Source organism: Mobula hypostoma, chromosome 6 (genome assembly GCF_963921235.1).
Source record: "Mobula hypostoma chromosome 6, sMobHyp1.1, whole genome shotgun sequence".
In the NCBI taxonomy this organism is placed as follows: domain Eukaryota; kingdom Metazoa; phylum Chordata; class Chondrichthyes; order Myliobatiformes; family Myliobatidae; genus Mobula; species Mobula hypostoma.
The window spans coordinates 94,211,522-94,231,624 of record NC_086102.1 but is presented as its reverse complement, the minus strand read 5'-3'; the positions used below and the strand labels follow the sequence as shown (position 1 = coordinate 94,231,624).

At 39.4% G+C, this 20,103-nt stretch overlaps 1 protein-coding gene across 3 annotated transcripts in view; it reads left to right on the top strand.

Moving 5' to 3' along the window:
- The window catches only part of pcid2 (PCI domain containing 2), a 71,853-nt gene that overhangs the window by 18,658 nt on the left and 33,092 nt on the right, over window positions 1–20,103 (top strand). For 2 of the 3 annotated variants that reach the window (XM_063051246.1, XM_063051247.1), the window contains exons 4-7: window positions 70–143; window positions 858–925; window positions 3,981–4,020; window positions 17,917–17,971. In XM_063051246.1, coding sequence (XP_062907316.1) covers window positions 70–143; window positions 858–925; window positions 3,981–4,020; window positions 17,917–17,971 — 237 coding nt within the window. The remainder of the gene's footprint in view (window positions 1–69; window positions 144–857; window positions 926–3,980; window positions 4,021–17,916; window positions 17,972–20,103) is intronic. The other variant, XM_063051248.1, reaches the window with a different exon arrangement.

Below are 20,103 nucleotides of genomic sequence, written 5' to 3'. Positions count from 1 at the left end.
CAGAGGCTACTTTGTGCGCTTTTCAGAGACTGCACATCTCCAAGTAATTTTTTTTTGTATTTCAAATAGTTAGCAAATCCAGAGGAGAGATGCCAGCAGATTCTCGAGCCTCCATATGATGAAATGGTAGCAGCTCATTTAAGGTAAAGAAATTCTTAGTGGTTATTTTTATTAATATATTCTTTGCAACTCATTTTTCTCTTTGAAAATGTTTTCTATCCACCTACTGCTGCAACATATTTGATTGTTTTTGAGAGAATCTGTGTCAGCTTGTCACAGTGCCTATCCTTTGTTCTTTGGAAGCCATTGCCTTCATGATGCTTCTCACTGCTGCAATATCTAACATCATACTATGCACATAAATAGTTAAGGCCCTAGCACAGAAACCATTTGTCACCTTTTTCAAAATAATGTTAACCCTTGCAATTTTGTTTTGTCATCCTTTACCTTTCTTCATCCCTCTCTCTCAGCTCCCTAAATCTTCACTACTCTTGGTAGTTTTTGTTGCTTCTTACCTCATTGACCACGGATTGATTGGTTATCGGTTTGTCCTAGATTATGATAAATTCTAGTTTTACCTGATGTTTTGACTAGCTTCCTGCCATTGTTCTCCGACATTCCTTTGAATGCATTCCTTTGCACTACAACTTAGAATCCTATTACCTATTAAATTTTAGCCTGATGTTTGGTTATCAATTGATCACTGCAGGTAAATGGTTACTTATTAATTAAGATAATAAATGGTATATAGAGGAGACAAGTAGTGAGGGATAGACTATGGGGGTAATCAATATGTGCTATGTGGCTGAGGTAAAATGCACTGGATGTCTTAATCTTATTCCTTTCCCTCTTTACAGGTGTGCTTTTGCTGTTGCAAATCATGATTTTGTGGAGGCATATAAATACCAGACAAATGTAGTGCAATATCCTTCTTAAACCAGAATAGTAAAATGTAGTAAAAGTAATTTAAAGAAATGTTGAGTTATACTTGCACACTTTTTTTTGTTACTCTGCCTTTGAATCTGCACCTTATCTAGTTTTCTGTTGCCTCCTCTCAGGCTCGCTTATTGAAGGGCATTTTGTTCTGTAATATTAATACTGTCAGAAGCACAATTATTTCCCCCATTTGTGTTTGCCTTTCATGCTGTTTGAGCTGTTGCAATTTGCTGTCCTTTACTCAGTTACATTTCCGAATTCGAATTTCTCATCTATATGTTGATTCTTGAGAACGTATTTACAATTATGGGGTAATCTTCAGTGCAGCTTTCCAATTTCCATCGCCCTTCCCCCTACTGTGAGACTGCAATTCTGTCATTCAGTTATAAACTACGTTTTAATTCTCCTATTTCAGCACTGGGTCTCAGCCACAAAGGTCTACTTCATCATCTTTCCATCCTGCTCCCTGGTCATTATCTCAGGCTGAACCATCTGTTTCACAGTTTCTGCATCCTATGAGCCAACTAAACTCAATTCTATCACAAAGACTGCCTTCCGCATATTTATTGAATCCTTATTGCAGTTCGCTGTCTCAAGTGTTAATTATTCAGATACCATTTCAATGGGCCTCCCCTGCTCCACTGGAGAAATTTTAACTCCACTGCCGAAATCATTTCTGCACCACATGCCACGCCTCCATCACCCTTGTCCTTGCTGACCTACATCAGATTCTGGTTCCTTGGCACCTCCAATTCACAATTGTCATCAAGGGTGTGTTGTCAGCTCGCTAAAATTTAGTGTTTGACTTCCTCTTGTGCAATCTGTGAAGTGTTGCCTTTATTTTAAAGCTGTATTAGTTTGCTTCTCACCCTAATGTTTACAAAACATCATAGTTCAAGTTTAATTGTCTTTCGAAGCAGTACTACTCTGGGACCAAGGTGCAAAACCCAGTACCAACAGTTACGCAGCACAAGGCACATATAACTCCTATAAGATAGCAAGCACATGTAAGATAATCAGTCACACAAAAAATGTATAGTCCAAGACCATGAGTCCATGAATATTGCAGAAATCGGCAGTCAACCACAATACAGCTTGTCTTCTGCTGAGTGAACAATGGGGGGAGGGGGGAGCAGCACCAAATCCAGCTTTGATGCTATGCCACACCAACTCCGACGCGCCTCTCCTCGATGGATGTAAATAGGTGACATCGCAGCTTGAGGCCAAGTACAAGGCTATGACCAAAGCAGGTCAGCTCCAGCTCACCTGTGGCCCGCCAGTAAATCTGTGAATCATACTTGTAGCATTCCACATTAACAACGCTCTACAGGATCTTGTGGTCACAATAAAAACGACAAAGATGATCCCTCACTGTTAGAATGCGCATCCCCTTCGCGCACTGTCTCTTCCGACACCTCTCTGACGCAGGCAGCAGTGTGAGCCACACCAAGTCCAGTTCCTTCAGTTTTTCTGCTAACAAGCATTTGATCCAGTCTACCAGTCTGAAATATTAACCCTGCTTTCCACTTCACTGATGCCACTTGATCTGGGATCAGGGGCCAATAGATGGTGATTATACTTCACTTTAGATTGTCTGTTAATTTCCCAGTGTTAGTTGCTCACTCAATAATATTCTGAAATCACGCGCCTCATCTTACCTCTAGCAAAAAAGAAAGCTTTTTGATTCATTTCCTATTTTCTGTAAACAAAAAATATTACAAACAAGCGAAACCAAAATTGTCAATGGGAGGACAATAGTTATCTGTTCATCGTAGTGTACCATGCTCAGCGTGTATTTTTATATACAAACCTCTATGCTGCAGCCTCTGCTTTTTAGTAGATCTTGTACTTTGCAGTGAAGTGGGTGCAGTATTGTGTCGGGGAGGCCAAATGTACAGGAGATGGCTATGTCCCATCCTTCTTTATTTTCTCCCTGCCTTCTATGCAGCTATATTCTGGCTCTTTCTCTGACATGTTCTTCCCAGTGATCAGTACAGCAATGATATGGTAGCTCTGAGATTTTTAAGCAGCTCTGTATGGGACTCCTGTGTGCAATTCTGTGTGCCAGCTGCTGGAGTGCCGTTTTCCTTGTGGCATCACTAAGACCAATGACTATTCTTCACCCCGATTTTTCTTGAGAAGGTAAGATAGTTTGACTAGTCCATTCCTGTTCTCCCTGAGCATCCCACTGTGCTGTCAGAAAGTGAGAACCGGACTTCGATGGAGTTGTGATGTAATTTCAAATCAGGATGGTATGCGACTGGGAGGGGAACTTGCTGGTGTTGATGGTTCCAAGTTCGCGGTCCCCTAATCCTTAATGGTTGAGTAACAGATTTGAGAGGTGTGGTTGGAGCAACCTGGATGAGTAATAATAGTGTACTTTATAAGAAGTCTACGCTGCAGCCACATTGGCAGTGAAAGTAATGTGTTATGGGATTAATAACCATTTTTGCTGCATATTGGTATGGACTGGTTCATTTGATGAGTTGTGAACATACACTATTTTCAATATTCATATGGGTAAACTGAATTAGTATTGTGTCAAGCAGTGCTTTACGTTTGGCAACAATTGCTGGCATTCATGAGTAAATCCAGCCCACCACTGTCAAACTCTGTTTTGTTCTTGTAATTTATAGTTTTTATTGTTATGCATTGCATTGTACAGCTGCTGCAAAACAACAAATTTCACCACATATGCCAGGGATATTAAACATGACTCTTGATACTCTATTGAAGTACATTGGGGCACTTTATTCTTGTAAGGTGCCACATAAGCAGAAGCTGTTCTTCCACTCTTGACATTCCTATAATTAATGCTTGTTCTGAAATATTTTCTTGCTACTTTTCACAATTACTTTCGAGCATCTGCATTGTGTACTTCAGCTTTGTTTCTCTTTTGTGATCACAGACACTGGGAGCTGAGGAAGTAACCTTTCACCTTTATAGGTTGGAATAGAGTCATACTGTACTTGAATGTGGTTATGATTTAATTTGCTGATTGTTACAATTATGGCTTCAGTTGTATTTTCCTTAATACAAAACATCATTCTTGAAGGCCTTCCAGGCTCACAAAGAGGAGAACTGGTAAGTCTGAGCTGTTTACTGGAACATTTTTCATATCACTATTTCCCATTAACTTTCTGTGCTGCAATTTCTGGCACCTGTGATTATGATCCTGGAAGCACAATAAACAACTCTCGGGTGGGAAGGCAGACCAAGCAACCCTCTGAATTTTCATTTAACATGAATCTAACTTTACCAGTTAGCATAATTATGTTTATTCAAAAAGGATACCCTGAAGATTTATGAAGAATTTAATTGCTGTAGTGGATGATACCCTTGGTGTTGACAACATTAATTACACTGTAAATTGCTTGTGCGTAAACTTGCTGGTTGCAGTCTGTGTATTGCTGTTAGATCTATGAACATCATGACCGTATAATGTAAGGTGGTTCCACTGCAGGACAGTCTTGTAGAAGAATTGAAGATAGAATATTTCTGCTATTTGCACTTACCAAAATGATCTAGCGCATTTGGAATCTTTGGAATTGGCTCTAAGATTTTAGTGTAATTAGACATGAAGACAATGTTTCCAATATTTTCAATGGGAGAATGAAACTGGCAATGAAACTCGGCAATTGGACAGTGCAGTGGTGCAGCTTGTAGAACCAGTGCCTCACAGAGCCAGAGAACTAGTTTCGATCCTAGCCTTGAGTGATGTCTGCTTAGAGTTTGCATGTTCTTGTAAATGCATGGGCATTTTCTGGGTGCTTCAGTCTCCTCACTCATCCAAGTACTGGTAGGCGAATTGGCATATAAACTGTCTGTACGATATAGGTTGGTGATAGAAGCTGGGGGCATAGTTGAACTGAATGAGTAATTGAAAACAGGATTAATGTAGGTTTAGAATAAATGGGCAGTTGATGGGTTATGGACTAATGGGCATATTTCCATGCTATAAATTGAGGATCTGCAGTCAAGATTGCTGTATCAGAGGGAAATGAAAGAGTTGTATGTTCTATATTTAAAACATAGACAATACTTCCAATATCTGCAATAGGAGAATGAAATTAGCAATGGAACTCAACATTTAGACAGTGCAGTGTTGCAGCTAGTAGAACCACTGCCTCACAGAGCCAACGGCCTAGTTTTGAATGCAAGGGTGAAAAAAACCCATTATGGGAATCATACATAGGTCTCCAAATAGTAGCCAAGATCTGAGGCTGAGATTGCAAAGGGAGATGGAGAAGGCATGTAATAAGGGTAATCGTACAGTTGTAATGGGGGACTTCAGTATACAAGGGGATTGGGAAAATCAGGTTGGTGTCAGATTGCAAGAGGAAATTTGTTGAAAGCCTACGAGATGGCTTTTTAGAGCAGCTTGTGCTTGAGCCTACTCCAAGAAAGGCTATTTTAGATTGGGTGTTGTATAATAACCCAGGTCTTATTAGGGAGTTTAATGTAAAGGAACCCTTAGGAGGCAATGGTCATAATATGATTAAATTCACACTGCAATTTGAGAAGGAGAAGCATGAGTCACATGTATCAGTATCTCAATGGAATAAAAGGAATTACAGAGGCATGAGAAGGAAGCTTGCCCAGGTGTACTTGAGGAGGATATTGGTGGGGATGACAGCAGAGCAGAGATGATCGATGTTTCTGGAAATAGTTCACAAGGCGCAGGATAGATATGTCCCACAGAAGTTGTTCTCGTATGGCAGGGGTAGGCAACCATGGCTGACAAGGGAAGTTAAGAACTGCATAAAAGCCAAGGAAAGGGCATATAAAATCGCAAAAATGATTGGGAAGCTTTTAAAATCCAACAAATGGCAACTAAAAAGCTACAAGAAGGGAAAAGATTAAATGTGAAGGCAAACGAGACAAAGATATAAAGCAGGATACTAAAGGTTTTTTCAGTTATATAAGGAGTAAAAGGCAGGTGAAAGTTGACATTGGACCACTGGAAAATGATGCTGGTGAGGCAGTAATGGGGAACAAAGAAATGGCAAATGAACTTAATGGGAACTTTGCATCAGTCTTCACTGTGGAAGCCTCTAGCAGTGTGCCAGGGGTCCGTGAGAGTCAGGGAGCAGAAGTGAGTGCCATTGCTATTACAAAGGTAAAGGTGCGAGGCAGACTGAAAGGTCTTAAGGTGAATAAGTCACCTGGAGCAGATGGACTACATCAGAGTCCTGAGAGAGGTTGCTGACGAGATAACAGTTGCTTTGGTCATGATCTTTCAAGAATCACTTGATTCTGGCATTGTCTCAGAGGACTGGAAGATTGCAAATGTCACTCCACTCTTTAAGAAGGGAGGAAGGCAAAAGAAAGGGAGTTATAGGCTGGTTAGCCTAACCTCAGTGGTAGGGAAAGTGTTGGAATCTAATATTAAGGATGAGGTTTCGAGGTACTTGGAGACTAATGATAAAATAAGTCAAAGTCAGCGTGGTTTCTGTAAAGGGAAATCTTGCCTGACAAATCTGTTAAGAGTTCTTGGAGGAAGTAACAAGCAGGGTGAACAAAGGAGAGACAGTGGATGTCATTTATTGAATTTTCATGAGGCTGTTTTATTTAGATTGTCATGTACACTTGAGGCTGCTTAATGAGATAAAATAGTATGGCGTTACAGGAAAGACACTGGCATGGATAGAGGAATGGCTGACAGGCAGGAGGCAACAAGTGGGAATAAAAGGGGTCTTTTCTCGTTGGCTGCCAGTGACTAGTGGTATTTCTCAGGGGTCAGACTGTTACTTTTCACATTTTTGTCAGTGATTTAGATTGTGCCAAAGTTTGTGGGTGATATGAAGATAGGTGGAGGGGTAGGTAGTGCTGAGGAAGCAATGTGTTTGCAGCAGGACTTAGACAAATTGGAAGAATGGACAAAATAAAGTGGCAGATGGAATACAGTGTTGGAAAATGTGTGATAATGCATTTTGGTAAAAGGAAATTTAGTATGGACTATTATCTAAATGGGGAGAAAGTTGAAACATCAGAGGTGCAGAGGGACTTAGGGGTCCTCAGGCAAGACCCAGAAGGTTAATTTACAGGTTGAGTCTGGTAAAGAAGGCAAATGCAATGTTGGCATTTATTTCAAGGGGAATAGAATATAAAAGCAAGGAGGTAATGCTGAGGCTTTATAAGACATTAGTCGGTCTGCACTTGGAGTATTGTCATCAGTTTTGGGCCCAAATCTCAGAAAGAATGGTTGTTCTTTCTTTCTTTTTAAATCTTTTTATTGAGTAAGTATACAAAAAAGGTAAGCCATATAAACATTAATACAATGTTAAAGTATAATAAAATTCCAAAAGATAACAATACCAAAAAGAAAATACTACAAACAATGTAATTTAAGCATAAGAAACCAAGATAACATAATAGTATACTAGATTTTATATATATCAATGGAAAAAAAGAAAAACAAACCCCAAAAAAAAACCCACCGTGCAACTAACTAAAAGCAAAGCAAAGCAATGGGCTAACTTGAAACCAAACAGAGTTAAACTTAAAATCACGTCCTCAATCCCGACCTCCATTAAAACAGTGAAAAAAAAACAAGAAGGGTAAATATTACATTAAATGAAAATATCGAATAAAAGGTCCCCAAATCTGTTCAAATTTAAATGAAGAATCATAAAGGTTACTTCTAATTTTCTCCAGATTCAAACATAAAATCGTCTGAGAAAACCAAAAAAAGGTAGTTGGAGCATTAAGCTCTTTCCAATGTTGTAAAATACATCTTTTCGCCATTAAAGTAAGAAATGCAATCATTCTACGGGCTGAAGGGGAAAGATTACTAGAAATTTTAGGTAGTCCAAAGATAGCAGTAATAGGATGAGGAGAGATATCTATATTTAATACCTTAGAAATAATATTGAAAATATCTCTCCAAAAAGTTTCCAAAGTAGGGCAAGACCAAAACATATGAGTTAAAGAGGCTATCTGCCCCGAACATCTATCACAGAAAGGATTAATATGCGAGTAAAAACGCGCTAACTTATCTTTGGACATATGTGCTCTATGAACCACTTTAAATTGAATTAGGGAATGTTTAGCACAAATAGAGGAAGTATTAACTAATTGTAAAATCTGCCCCCAATCATCCACAGAAATGGTAAGCCCCAATTCCTGTTCCCAATCTACCCTAATCTTATCAAATGGAGCTTTCCTAAGTTTCATAATAATATTATAAATCATAGCCGATGCACCTTTCTGACATGGGTTAAGGTTAATTATAGAATCTAAAATATATATAGGAGGAAGCATTGGAAAGGAAGAAAGTATAGTACTTAGGAAATTTCTAACTTGTAAATATCTAAAAAAATGTATTCTTGATAAGTTATATTTATTAGATAATTGTTCAAAAGACATAAGGGAACCATCTAAAAATAAATCCAAAAACCGTAAAATACCCTTAGTCTTCCAAGTTTGAAAAGCGCGATCCGTAAAAGAGGGAGGAAAAAATATGTTACCTAAAATAGGAATCACTAACCCGAATTGATTAAGATCAAAAAATTTTCTGAATTGAAACCAAATACGCAAAGCATATTTAACGATCGGGTTAGAGACCTGCTTAAGGCGTTTCGAATCAAAAGGAAGAGATGAACCTAAAATAGAACCAAGTGTATAACCCTGAACAGATTGTAATTCCAATGCTACCCATTTAGGAATAGATAGTATGTCCCGGTCAAGTAACCAAAATTTCATATGTCGAATATTAATAGCCCAATAATAAAATCTAAAGTTAGGTAATGCTAAACCTCCATCTCTCTTAGCTTTCTGTAAATGTATTTTACCCAGTCTCGGATTCTTATTCTGCCAAATAAATGAAGAAATTTTAGAGTCGACTTTATCAAAAAAAGATTTAGGAACGAAGATTGGTAATGCCTGAAACACATATAAAAATTTTGGCAAAAAAAACATCTTAACTGCATTAATACGACCAATCAAAGTTAAATATAAGGGAAACCATTTAGATGAAAGTTGAGTAATATGGTCTATTAATGGTAAAAAGTTAGTCTTAAATAAATCTTTATGTTTACAAGTAATTTTAATCCCAAGATATGAAAGGTAATTATTAATCAATTTAAATGGAAATTTATAATATAAGGGAAGATGTTTATTAATCGGAAAAAGTTCACTCTTACTAAGATTTAATTTATAACCTGAGAAAAGACCAAATTGTGCTAATAACTCTAAAACAGCAGGAATAGATCTCTCAGGATTAGAAATATATAAAAGTAAATCATCAGCATAGAGTGATAATTTATGGGACTTTAATCCCCGAGTTATCCCAGTAATATTTGAAGATTCTCGAATAGCAATTGCAAGAGGTTCTAATGCAATATCAAATAATAGGGGACTAAGAGGACAGCCTTGTCGAGTACCACGAAAGAGAGGAAAAAAAGGTGAGTTTAAAGAGTTAGTACGAACCGAGGCTACAGGGGAGTGATATAACAGTTTAATCCAGGATATAAATTTCAAGCTAAAATTAAACATTTCAAGCACCTTAAATAAATAAGGCCATTCTACTCTATCAAAAGCTTTCTCGGCATCTAAAGAAATAACACACTCAGGAACATTTTGTGAGGGAGTATAAACGATATTTAACAATGTACGAATATTATAAAAAGAGTAACGACCTTTAATAAAACCCGTTTGGTCTTCCGAAATAATAGAAGGAAGTACTTTTTCTAGTCTATTTGCTAATAACTTAGAAAAAACTTTAGAATCAACATTTAATAAAGATATTGGTCTATAAGATGCACATTGAGCAGGGTCTTTATCCTTCTTTAGTATTAAAGAAATTGATGCTCTATTAAAAGATTCCGGAAGTTTACCAAGTTTCAAAGAAGCCTCAAAAACCTTATAGAGCCAAGGAATCAATAAAGAAGCAAAACATTTATAAAATTCAACGGTAAACCCATCAGGGCCAGGAGCTTTCCCCAGATTCATAGAAAAAATAACATTCTTAATCTCATCCATTGTAATGGAAGTATCTAATAAAGAAGACATATCCTGTGAAATCTGAGGGAAGTCTAACTTATCTAAAAAATCATTCATATATTTAGAATCTCGAGGAGACTCTGATTGATATAAAGAAGAATAAAAATCACAAAAGGTTTGATTAATCCCCACATGATCCAATATCAATCGATCATTTTGGTTATAAGTCTGATTGATTTGAGATTTAACATAATTAGATTTCAATTGATTAGCCAGCAGCTTGCCAATTTTATCACTGTGAACATAAAAATCACTTCTTGTTTTCTTTAATTGGTTTACAATCGAGGACGAGAGTAGTAAACTGTGTTCCATTTGAAGTTCAGTTCTTTGTTTGTATAGCTCCTCAGAAGGAGCCATAACATATTTCTTATCAATTTCTTTAATCTTGTCCACAATTGCCATCTCCTCCTGCTTCTGTTTCTTCCTCAAAGCAACGGAATACGAAATAATCTGACCCCGAATATAGGCTTTAAAAGTGTCCCAAAGAGTGTTAACCGAAATATCTTCTGTATGGTTAATTGTAAAAAAAAGCTCAATCTGTTCATTCATAAAATTAACAAAGTCCGAGTCCTGAAGCAACAGCGAATTAAAACGCCATTGTCTATTGTTTGGTATATTGGCCATAATTTTAATAGAAAGCTTAAGTGGAGCATGATCCGAAATGGTTATAGAATCATAATCACATTTAATCACTGAAGGAATGAGACGAGAATCAATAAAAAAATAATCAATTCTTGAATAGGAATGATGAACATGTGAAAAAAAGGAAAAATCTTTTTCCTGAGGATGCAGAAAACGCCAAATGTCCGTCGACCCAGAATCAGAAAGGAAAAAATTAATCAAATTTGCAGATTTATTAGGTAAAGTCCGTAAAGGAGCCGAACGGTCCAAAACTGGAGATAAACAGGTATTAAGATCTCCGCCCCAAATCAATGAAAACTCGTTCAAATTCGGAAACTGATCAAACAATGATTTATAAAATTCCGGACAATCCATATTAGGAGCATAAACATTAACCAAAACTACTTTTTTATTAAATAGTAAACCACTAACCAATAAAAATCTACCATTCGGATCAGAGATAATATCCTGTTGTATAAAAGTAACTGAGGAATCTATAAAAATAGAGACGCCTCGAATCTTAGCATTGGAGTTCGAATGAAATTGTTGTCCCTTCCAGAATTTGAAAAAACGTAGTCTGTCCCCCCTCCGTACATGGGTCTCTTGTAAAAATAAAATTTGTGCTTTAAGTCTCCGGAACACTTTAAAAACTTTTTTTCTTTTAATAGGATGATTAAGACCATTAGTATTCCAGGAGACAAAATTAATAATAGACTCCATAAATCCTAAAGTCAACCCACAATAAGGAGGATTGACAATAGGCGCGACCCACAAACCCGGAGAGGAAACAGAACATACAAAAGATACCGGGGAAAAGGACGCAACCAGTACTTCAATAATGTATATAGCCCAAAGAAAAACAAACTAAAACGTGAAGCCCCTCCCACCACCCCCCACCCCAAGACCCCAAGGCAAAATCTAAAGCAGACCCGCCAGAAAGAAGCAAGCGCTAAAACTACCCCCATGACTTCCGGTATACGCTCCCTAAAAAAAAGGTATAAATATGAAAAGGATCAGCTAATTGTAAAACAGTAAAAAAATAAGTAAAAAAAAGTTAGCTCAATTAGAATACACACAGAACAGAACAAAAGCCGGAAAATATATATTAAAAAAAACCACAATAAACCTCAAACTCATGAATAGACACAGCAACAAAAAAAAAATAGGATTATTAACATAAAGTGATTATAAAAAGCAAAACAGAATAAAATTTTTAAAAAAACTACAAAATTTAAGGCCGCACAGGAAATACGTAAGATGACAAAAGGGAAGTAACCACCCAGAATCCCCTGGGAAAAGAAAGAAATGACGCAGTTAAAAAGAAAGTTTAGCAGCCATATTAAGAAATCAAAAGTAAACTTTTCTGCCCAAATAGGGCACAGAAAAGTTAAAACCAACCAATTCACAGCCTCCGATCAACGGAGAAAATTAAAAAAAAAGGCAATTAAGATGTTGAAGATGAAAGTTGATCCAGATAACTCTGGGCATCCGATGGAGAATCAAAAAAACGAAGGGCTCCATCTAACATGCGAATCCTTAGACGTGCAGGGTACAGCAGCGCTGGTCTTAAATCCATCTTATAGAATTCCGACATGACGGATCTGTAACGGACCCGTTGGTCCCAGATTGGTTTACTGAAATCTTCCACGAATCGGAACTTAAGATCCGAAAAATCAATGAAACCTTTAGATCGAGCGAATCGAAACAGTCTCTCCTTGTCTTGAAAGTAATGAAAACGTAAGATAACATGCCTAGGTCTATCTGACCTAGACGAGTATGATGGGATTCTGTGAACACGATCCAGTAGCGGTGGTTGGTCAGGAAATACAGTAGGGAATGCATCTTTTAAAAGTTGAGAGAAATATTTCATGGGGTTGTTAGCTTCTACGGCTTCCCTCACGTCAAGAATGGTTGTTCTTGAGAGAGTTCAGAGGAGATTCATGAGGATGATTCTGGGAGTAAAGGGGTTGATACATGAGTGTTTGGCAGCTTTGCGCCTGTACTCACTGGAATTCAAAAGAATATGTGGGGATCTCATTAAAACATACCAGATGTTGAAAAGACTAGATATGGTGGATGTGGAGAGGATGTTTCCTCTGGTGGGAATATCCAGAACTAGAGGGTACAGCCACAAAATTGAAGGGCGACCTTTTAGAACAGTGTTAAAGAGGATTTTTTTCTGCTGGAGGGTAGTGAATCTGTGGAATGCACTGCCACAGACTGCAGTGGAAGCTAAGTCTGTGTGTATATTTAAGGCGGAAGTTGATTGTTTCCTGATCGGTCTGGGCATCAAAGGATATAGCGAGAAGGCAGATATGTGGGCGCGGGGGGGGGGCGGGCGGCTCCTGACTAAGTACTTAAAGCCTGTGCTGATCAACTAGCTAGAGTGTTCACTGAGATCTTTTCCCTTCTCGTTTTGGTAGTCTAAAGTACCCACCTGTTTCCAGCAGGCTTCGATTCCAATGGTGCCAAAGAAGAATGTAGTAATCTGCCTCAAGACTATCGTCCAGTAGCACTTGTATCCACGGTGATGAGGTTGGTGATGAAACATGTCAACTCCTACCTGAGAAGTGACTTGGATCCACTCCAATTTGCCTACAGGAGCGACAGGTTCTCAGCAAGTGCCATCTCATTGACTTTTCACTCAACCCTAGAACAACTGGACAGCAAAGATGCATACATCAGGATGCTCTTTATCAACTACAGCTCAGCATTCATTTGCTCAAAATTAATCAATAAGCTTCAAAACCTTGACCTCAATACCTTGTTGTGCAATTGCATCCTTGATTTCCTCACTTGCAGACCCCAGTCAGTCTGGATTAGCAACAATATCTCCACGATCTCCATCAGCACAGGTGCGCCACAAGGCTGTGTGCTTAGCCCCCTGCTCTACTCGCTTTACACTTATGACTGGCAAAGTACAGTTCCAATGCCATATTCAAATTTGCTGATGACACCACTGTCATAAGTCAAATAAAAGGTGCAACAAATCAGAAAATAGAAGGGAGATTGAAAATATGACTGAGTGATGCCACAACAGCATCTTTTTACTCCATGTCGGAAAGACTGCAGAGCTGATTATTGACTTCGGGGGAGGAAATCAGAGGTCCATGAGGCAGACCTCATTGGGGGAATCAAAGGTGGAAAGGGTCAGTGACTTTTAAATTGCTTGGTGTTATTATTTTGGAGAACTTGTCCTGGGCCCAGCATGTGAATGTATTATGTAGGAAGCATGGCAGTGCCTCTACTTCCTTCAGAGTTTGTGAAGATTCAGCATGAGATCCAGAACATTGACAAGCTTTTACAGATGTGTCGTGGAGAGTATATTGACTGGCTGCATCACAGCCTGGTATGGAAACAGCAATGCCCTTGAATGGAAAATTCTATTCCACATGCTTGCCACAGTCATGGTCAGCAACAATAACTGTGAGCCTTTTCAAGTTAGATCAGGAGTAAAACAGGGATGGTGATTGCCCCAACTTTTTTCACCATCTTCATTGCAACAATCATCCACATCATCAAAGACGACCTACCCCCAGGAATCGAAATTGTCTACAGAACAGATGGCAGACTTTTCAATCTTGCCCGTCTCGAGTCTAAAACCAAGACATCCATGAGTTCTTTCATCGTGTTCCAATATGCAGATGACAACAGTATTGCAGCTCTCTCAGAAAACCACCTACAACAGATTCTCTTTTCTCTCTCTCCTTTTTCTCCCTCTGTCCCTCTCACTATTCCCCTTGCCTATCCTCTGGGTTTTTCCCCCATTCCCCTTTTCATTCTCCCCAGGCCTCCTGACCCATGATCCTCTCATATCCCTTTTGCCAATCAACTGTCCAGCTCTTGGCTCCATCCCTCCCCCTTCTGTCTTCTCCTATAGCTTTGGATCTCCCCCTCCCCCTCCCACTTTCAAATCTCTTACTAGCTCTTCTTTCAGTCAGTCCTGACGAAGGGTCTCAGCCCGAAACGTCGACTGTGCCTCTTCCTAGAGATGCAGCGTTCACCAGCAACTTTGATGTGTTGCTTGAATTTCCAGCATCTGCAGATTTCCTCTTGTTTGCGTTTTACAACAGATTCTGACTGCCTTCAAGTGTGCATACACAAAACTTGGACTTACCATCAATTCCAAGAAGACTCAGATCATCTACCAACCGTCATCAACTGAGACAAATCGGATAGAACCATCAATTCAACCTGGCGAAACAACCCTGGAAAACGCGGACCACTTTCCGTATCTGGGAAGTCACCTCTCCTCCAATGTCGACCTTAATGACGAGATCCATCTTAAATGCGCTGGAACAGCTTTTGGACGTCTCCGAACAAGAGTCTTTCATGATCGTGACATCTGAACAGACACCAAAATGTTAGTGTACGGGGCAGTGGTGATCCCAACGCTCCTATATGCATCAGAAACCCGGACAACATACCAACGACATCTGAAGGCACTTGAAAAGTTCCATCAACGCTGTTTTCGAAACATCTTAAATGTCATCTAGGAAGATAGAAGAACCAACGTCGTTGTGCTAAATGAAGCAAAAGCAACAAGCATTGAAGCCCACTTCATCAAGAACCAACTAAGATGGAGCAGTCATGTTGTTCAGATGAAAGACGAACGTCTGCCGAAACAAATCTTCTACTCCCAACTTAAAGAAGGCAAACGTAAAAGAAGCAGACAACAGAAGAGATTCAAAGACGTCTTAAAAGCCAACATGAAGAAACGTAGCATCGACATCAACAATTGGGAAACCAATGCCAAGGACAGGAAACTCTGGCAAGCCATCATCCGAGAAGGAACAGCAACCTTTGAAGCCAACAGATGTACAGAATTAGAAGAAAAGAGAAGAAAATGGAAAGAGAGGCAGCAACAACCAAAGCCCGATCTGCCATCTGGAACTACCTGTCCTGAATGCGGAAGAACTTTCAAAGCCAAGATTGGACTCATAAGCCACTTGAGAGCCCATAAGTAGATCAACAGAATGAAGACCATTATCCTCGACCTCGAGGGATAGCCACGACGACAAGTGGATAACCAGTCCATCATGAGTAAAGCACTCCTCACCATTGAGCAAGTTTACACAAAACGCTGTCACAGGAAAGCTGCATCCATCATCAGGGACCCCCGCCACCCAGGACAAGCTCTTTTTGGTGCTGCAATCAGGAAGAAGGTGCAGGAGCCTCAGGACTCACGCTATCAGGTTCAGAAAGAGTTATTACCCCTTAATCATTGGGCTCTTGAATCAAAGGGGATAACTTCAATTGCCCCATCATTGAAATGTTCTAACAACTTATGGACTCACTTTCAAAGACTCTTCATCTCATAATATCGATTGTTCATTATTATTGTTATTATTATTATTATAATTATTATTATTTATTTCTTTTTGTATTTGCAGTGCGTTGTCTTTTTCACACTGGTTGAACACCCAAGTTGGTTCGGTCTTTCATTGATTCCATTATGGTTGTTATTCTGTTATGGATTTATTATGGCTACATGGATTCTTGATTACCTGACTGGCAGACCACAGTACGTGTGCTTGCAACACTGTGTGTTCGACAGAGTGATCAGCAGCACTGGGGCTCCACAGGGGACTGTCTTGTTTCCCTTTCTCTTCACCATTTACACCTCAGACTTCAACTGCTGCACAGAGTCTTGTCATCTTCAGAAGTTTTCTGATGACTCTGTCATAGTTGGATGCATCAGCAAGGGAGATGAGGCTGAGTACAGGGCTACAGTAGGAAACTTTGTCACATGGTGTTAGCAGGATTATCTGCAGCTTAATGTGAAACAGACTAAGGAGCTGGTGGTAGACCTGAGGAGGGCTAAGGCACCGGTGACCCCTGTTTCCATCCAGGGTGTCAGTGTGGACATGGTGGAGGATTACAAATACCTGGGGATATGAATTGACAATAAACTGGACTGGTCAAAGAACACTGAGGCTGTCTACAAGAAGGATCAGAGCCGTTTCTATTTCCTGAGGAGACTGAGGTCCTTTAACATCTGCCGGACGATGCTGAGGATGTTCTACGAGTCTGTGGTGGCCAGTGCTATCATGTTTGCTGTTGTGTGCTGGGGCAGCAGGCTGAGGGTAGCAGACACCAACAGAATCAACAAACTCATTCGTAAGGCCAGTGATGTTGTGGGGATGGAACTGGACTCTCTCACGGTGGTGTCTGAAAAGAGGATGCTGTCCAAGTTGCATGCCATCTTGGTCAATGTCTCCCATCCACTACATAATGTACTGGGTGGGCACAGGAGTACATTCAGCCAGAGACTCATTCCACCAAGATGCAACACTGAGCATCATAGGAAGTCTGTGGCCATCAAACTCTACAGCTCCTCCCTTGGAGGGTCAGACACCCTGGGCCAATAGGCTGGTCCTGGACTTATTTTCTGGCATAATTTACATATTACTATTTAATTATTTATGCTTTTATTACTATTTAATTATTTATGGTGCAACTATAACGAAAACCTATTTCCCTCGGTATCAATAAAGTATGACTATGAATCTCACAGTTGTATATGTTGACATATATGTACTTACAGATAAATTTACTTTGAAGTTTGAAGGCTTGTGGACAAATGTGCATATTTCCATGTTGTATCTTTAACTTTTAAGATTCATTCCCTTGCGAATGAATTAATCATAACAAAGTTATTGGAAGAAGCCAGTGGAGGGTGCTGAATGCTTGGACTGTTTAAATCGACTTCAACATAAGCTGCCCAACAGTTAAATAAAAAGCCTATTTTATTTCAACCTTTATACCACTACCTTATCATTTCCTGTCAGAGTTGTCTTCTGTACAGACACTCCTGTGCTTAGTGTCACATTATGTGCATATAAACAATGTATGTATATAAGCTATCTTATATATTTATATTTATTGTGTTTTTTATCTTATTATGGTACTTTTTTTGTACTGCATTGGACCCAGAGTAACAATTATTTTATTCTCATTTACAATTGTGTGCTGGAAATGACATTAAACAATCTTCATTCTTGAGTCTTCTTAAATAAGAGCTAAAATCTATTTAAGCTGCTCTTATTTTGTGGGGCCCCAGCTGTTAATTTGATAAAATAATACCATATGATGTACAACCTCAGTGTGATGGTGCATTTCATGGGAAGATCTAACTCTTTCATATTTCTCCACGTTACCTTTTAAAGTACGCAATTAAAAGTAGGAAACTGAAATAGGAAGCAAAAATATTTTATAGTTTGTATTTCTGCCAGTTTTGGAAGAAAAAGTACATAAAGTTTGTAAAGAGATATAGGGGTTAGGAGGTGGGGCAGTTGTAGGCTGTCGTATATTTTCTTTGTTCAAGTTTGTTTTTTGATGTTTTGTCCTTTATAGGGCCTTACCAATTATGTATGCAGTAGCTCTGGACCTGCGGATCTTTGCAAATAATGTGAGTGATCAGACTGTTTATTAAACTATTATAAATGTATATTTCTTTGTTGAAATGTGGACAGCAGTACAGCCTTCATTCTGCTATCTTTGTACAGGCATTTCATAGGTTGTGCAAAAGCATGTGCTCAGTACAGGTGAGTATATCACTGGAAAGGGAAGCAACATGAAGTCCTGGAACCTTTGTCTTTGGCTGCAAGAATATCCGTCAGTTCCACTTGCATTGTGATCCCCTAATCACTATAGCTGGAGTTAATATAGCACTGTCACTTATTTCCTCCCTCCTGCGCAGCAGGACCACACATAGTGTGATTAGTTTGGCTTCTGCTAGAAGCAGGAGCAAGTTTTCATCTCGCAAACACAAGGAAATCTGCAGATGCTGGAATTTCAAGCAACACACATAAAAGTTGCTGGTGAACACAGCGGGCCAGGCAGCATCTCTAGGAAGAGGTGCAGTCGACGTTTCGGGCTGAGACCCTTTGTCAGGACTAACTGAAAGAAGAGCTAGTAAGAGATTTGAAAGTGGGGGGGGAGGGGGAGATCCAAAATGATAGGAGAAGACAGGAGGGGGAGGGATGGAGCCAAGAGCTGGACAGTTGATTGGCAAAAGGGATATGAGAGGATCATAGTACGGGAGGCCTAGAGAGAAAGAAAGGGGGAGGGGGGAAGCCCAGAGGATGGGCAAGGGGTATGGTGAGAGGGACAGGGAGAAAAAGGAGAGAGAGAAAAAGTATGTGTGTGTGTGTGTGTGTGTGTGTGTGTGTATATATAAATAAATAATGGATGGGATACAATGGGGTATGATGCAAGTTTTCAACTCATGAGATTTCACTGTGTCTGGGTCAATACTGATTTCTCTGGAGGGTACTTCTTCCTACCCATAGACTATTATTTCACCACCTCTGGAGGATCTGACCTGATAATGTCCTTGTCTGACTCTGCCAACAGATTTATGATTATAACAACATCAGGTCTTTTTGATTAGTAAGTGAGGACTCCAGTCCCAAGGTTTTTGAAAGGGTAACTTTGCAAGATGAATGTTACTGTATTTGCATTTGGTACGTAGACTACTGTTGAGTTGTCGAGTTTTTAAAATTCTATTTGAACACGATAACTTAGTGGTTAGCATGACACTATTACAGCTCAGGGTGTTGGAGTTCACAGTTCAGTTCTGGCTCCATCTATAAGGGGTTTGTACTTCCTCTCCAGGAATGTTTCCTCCCACATTCCAAAGACATACCGGTTAGTAGGTTAATTCAAAATTGTCCTGTGATTAGGCTAGGGTTAAATAGGGAGGGGGTTGTTGGGCTGGAAGGACTTGTTTCGCGCTGTATCTCTAAATATGTAACATATCTGTAATGGTACAAGCAGTGGCTTGCAAGGCCACTTGAGAGGGTATTTAAGAGTGAATCAGATGGGATGGTTCTAGTACTACGCACAGCTAGGCGGGCGAAGGATGACATTTTCTTTCCTGAAAAGAATGGGTGAAACCAATGTTCTTTTTTGCAACAAACTAATAGTTTTCTTGGTTAGCATAACAAAGTAGATGGTTCTTTTTCACCTCGTATGCCAAATTGTTAACTGAATTTAGATTCCATAACTGTGCTGCATTGTTATTCCAGGTTCTGGATTATCAGTCTGCCGAGGTAATGGTTGTGCCACGACCAACCTCTGAACCTTTCAGTTAGATTCCAATGGAGAACATATACAGGCTTACCATGTGGAGCAATTCTGACAGCTTTGCTAAAATTGTTTGAGTGCAGTTGATCACCCTATTGGCCTTGTCTGAGACTTTTATTCAAACTCTTATGCAGGGAGTTTTGCTTTTGCTTAAGCCGTACTATGGTATGCTCCTACAGTGTGCAAAATATGTAGAGTGATGAAAGCAAGGTGATGTTCGGGTTGAGCAGTTGGGAGGATTCCTTCTGATTACATTAGCTGGTAAATCCTGGCACATCATGGAACTCGAACGCAATGCAATGATACAGTGTCATGTAATTCTTTTTTACCCTGCACCTGGCATCTTCAGAGCAAAGCCAGGTTCCACAGGACATTTAACATCCCTGACACAAATGTAGGTAAAATCAGAAATAACACATCATAAAAACATTAAAATGATGTATAAATTATCAT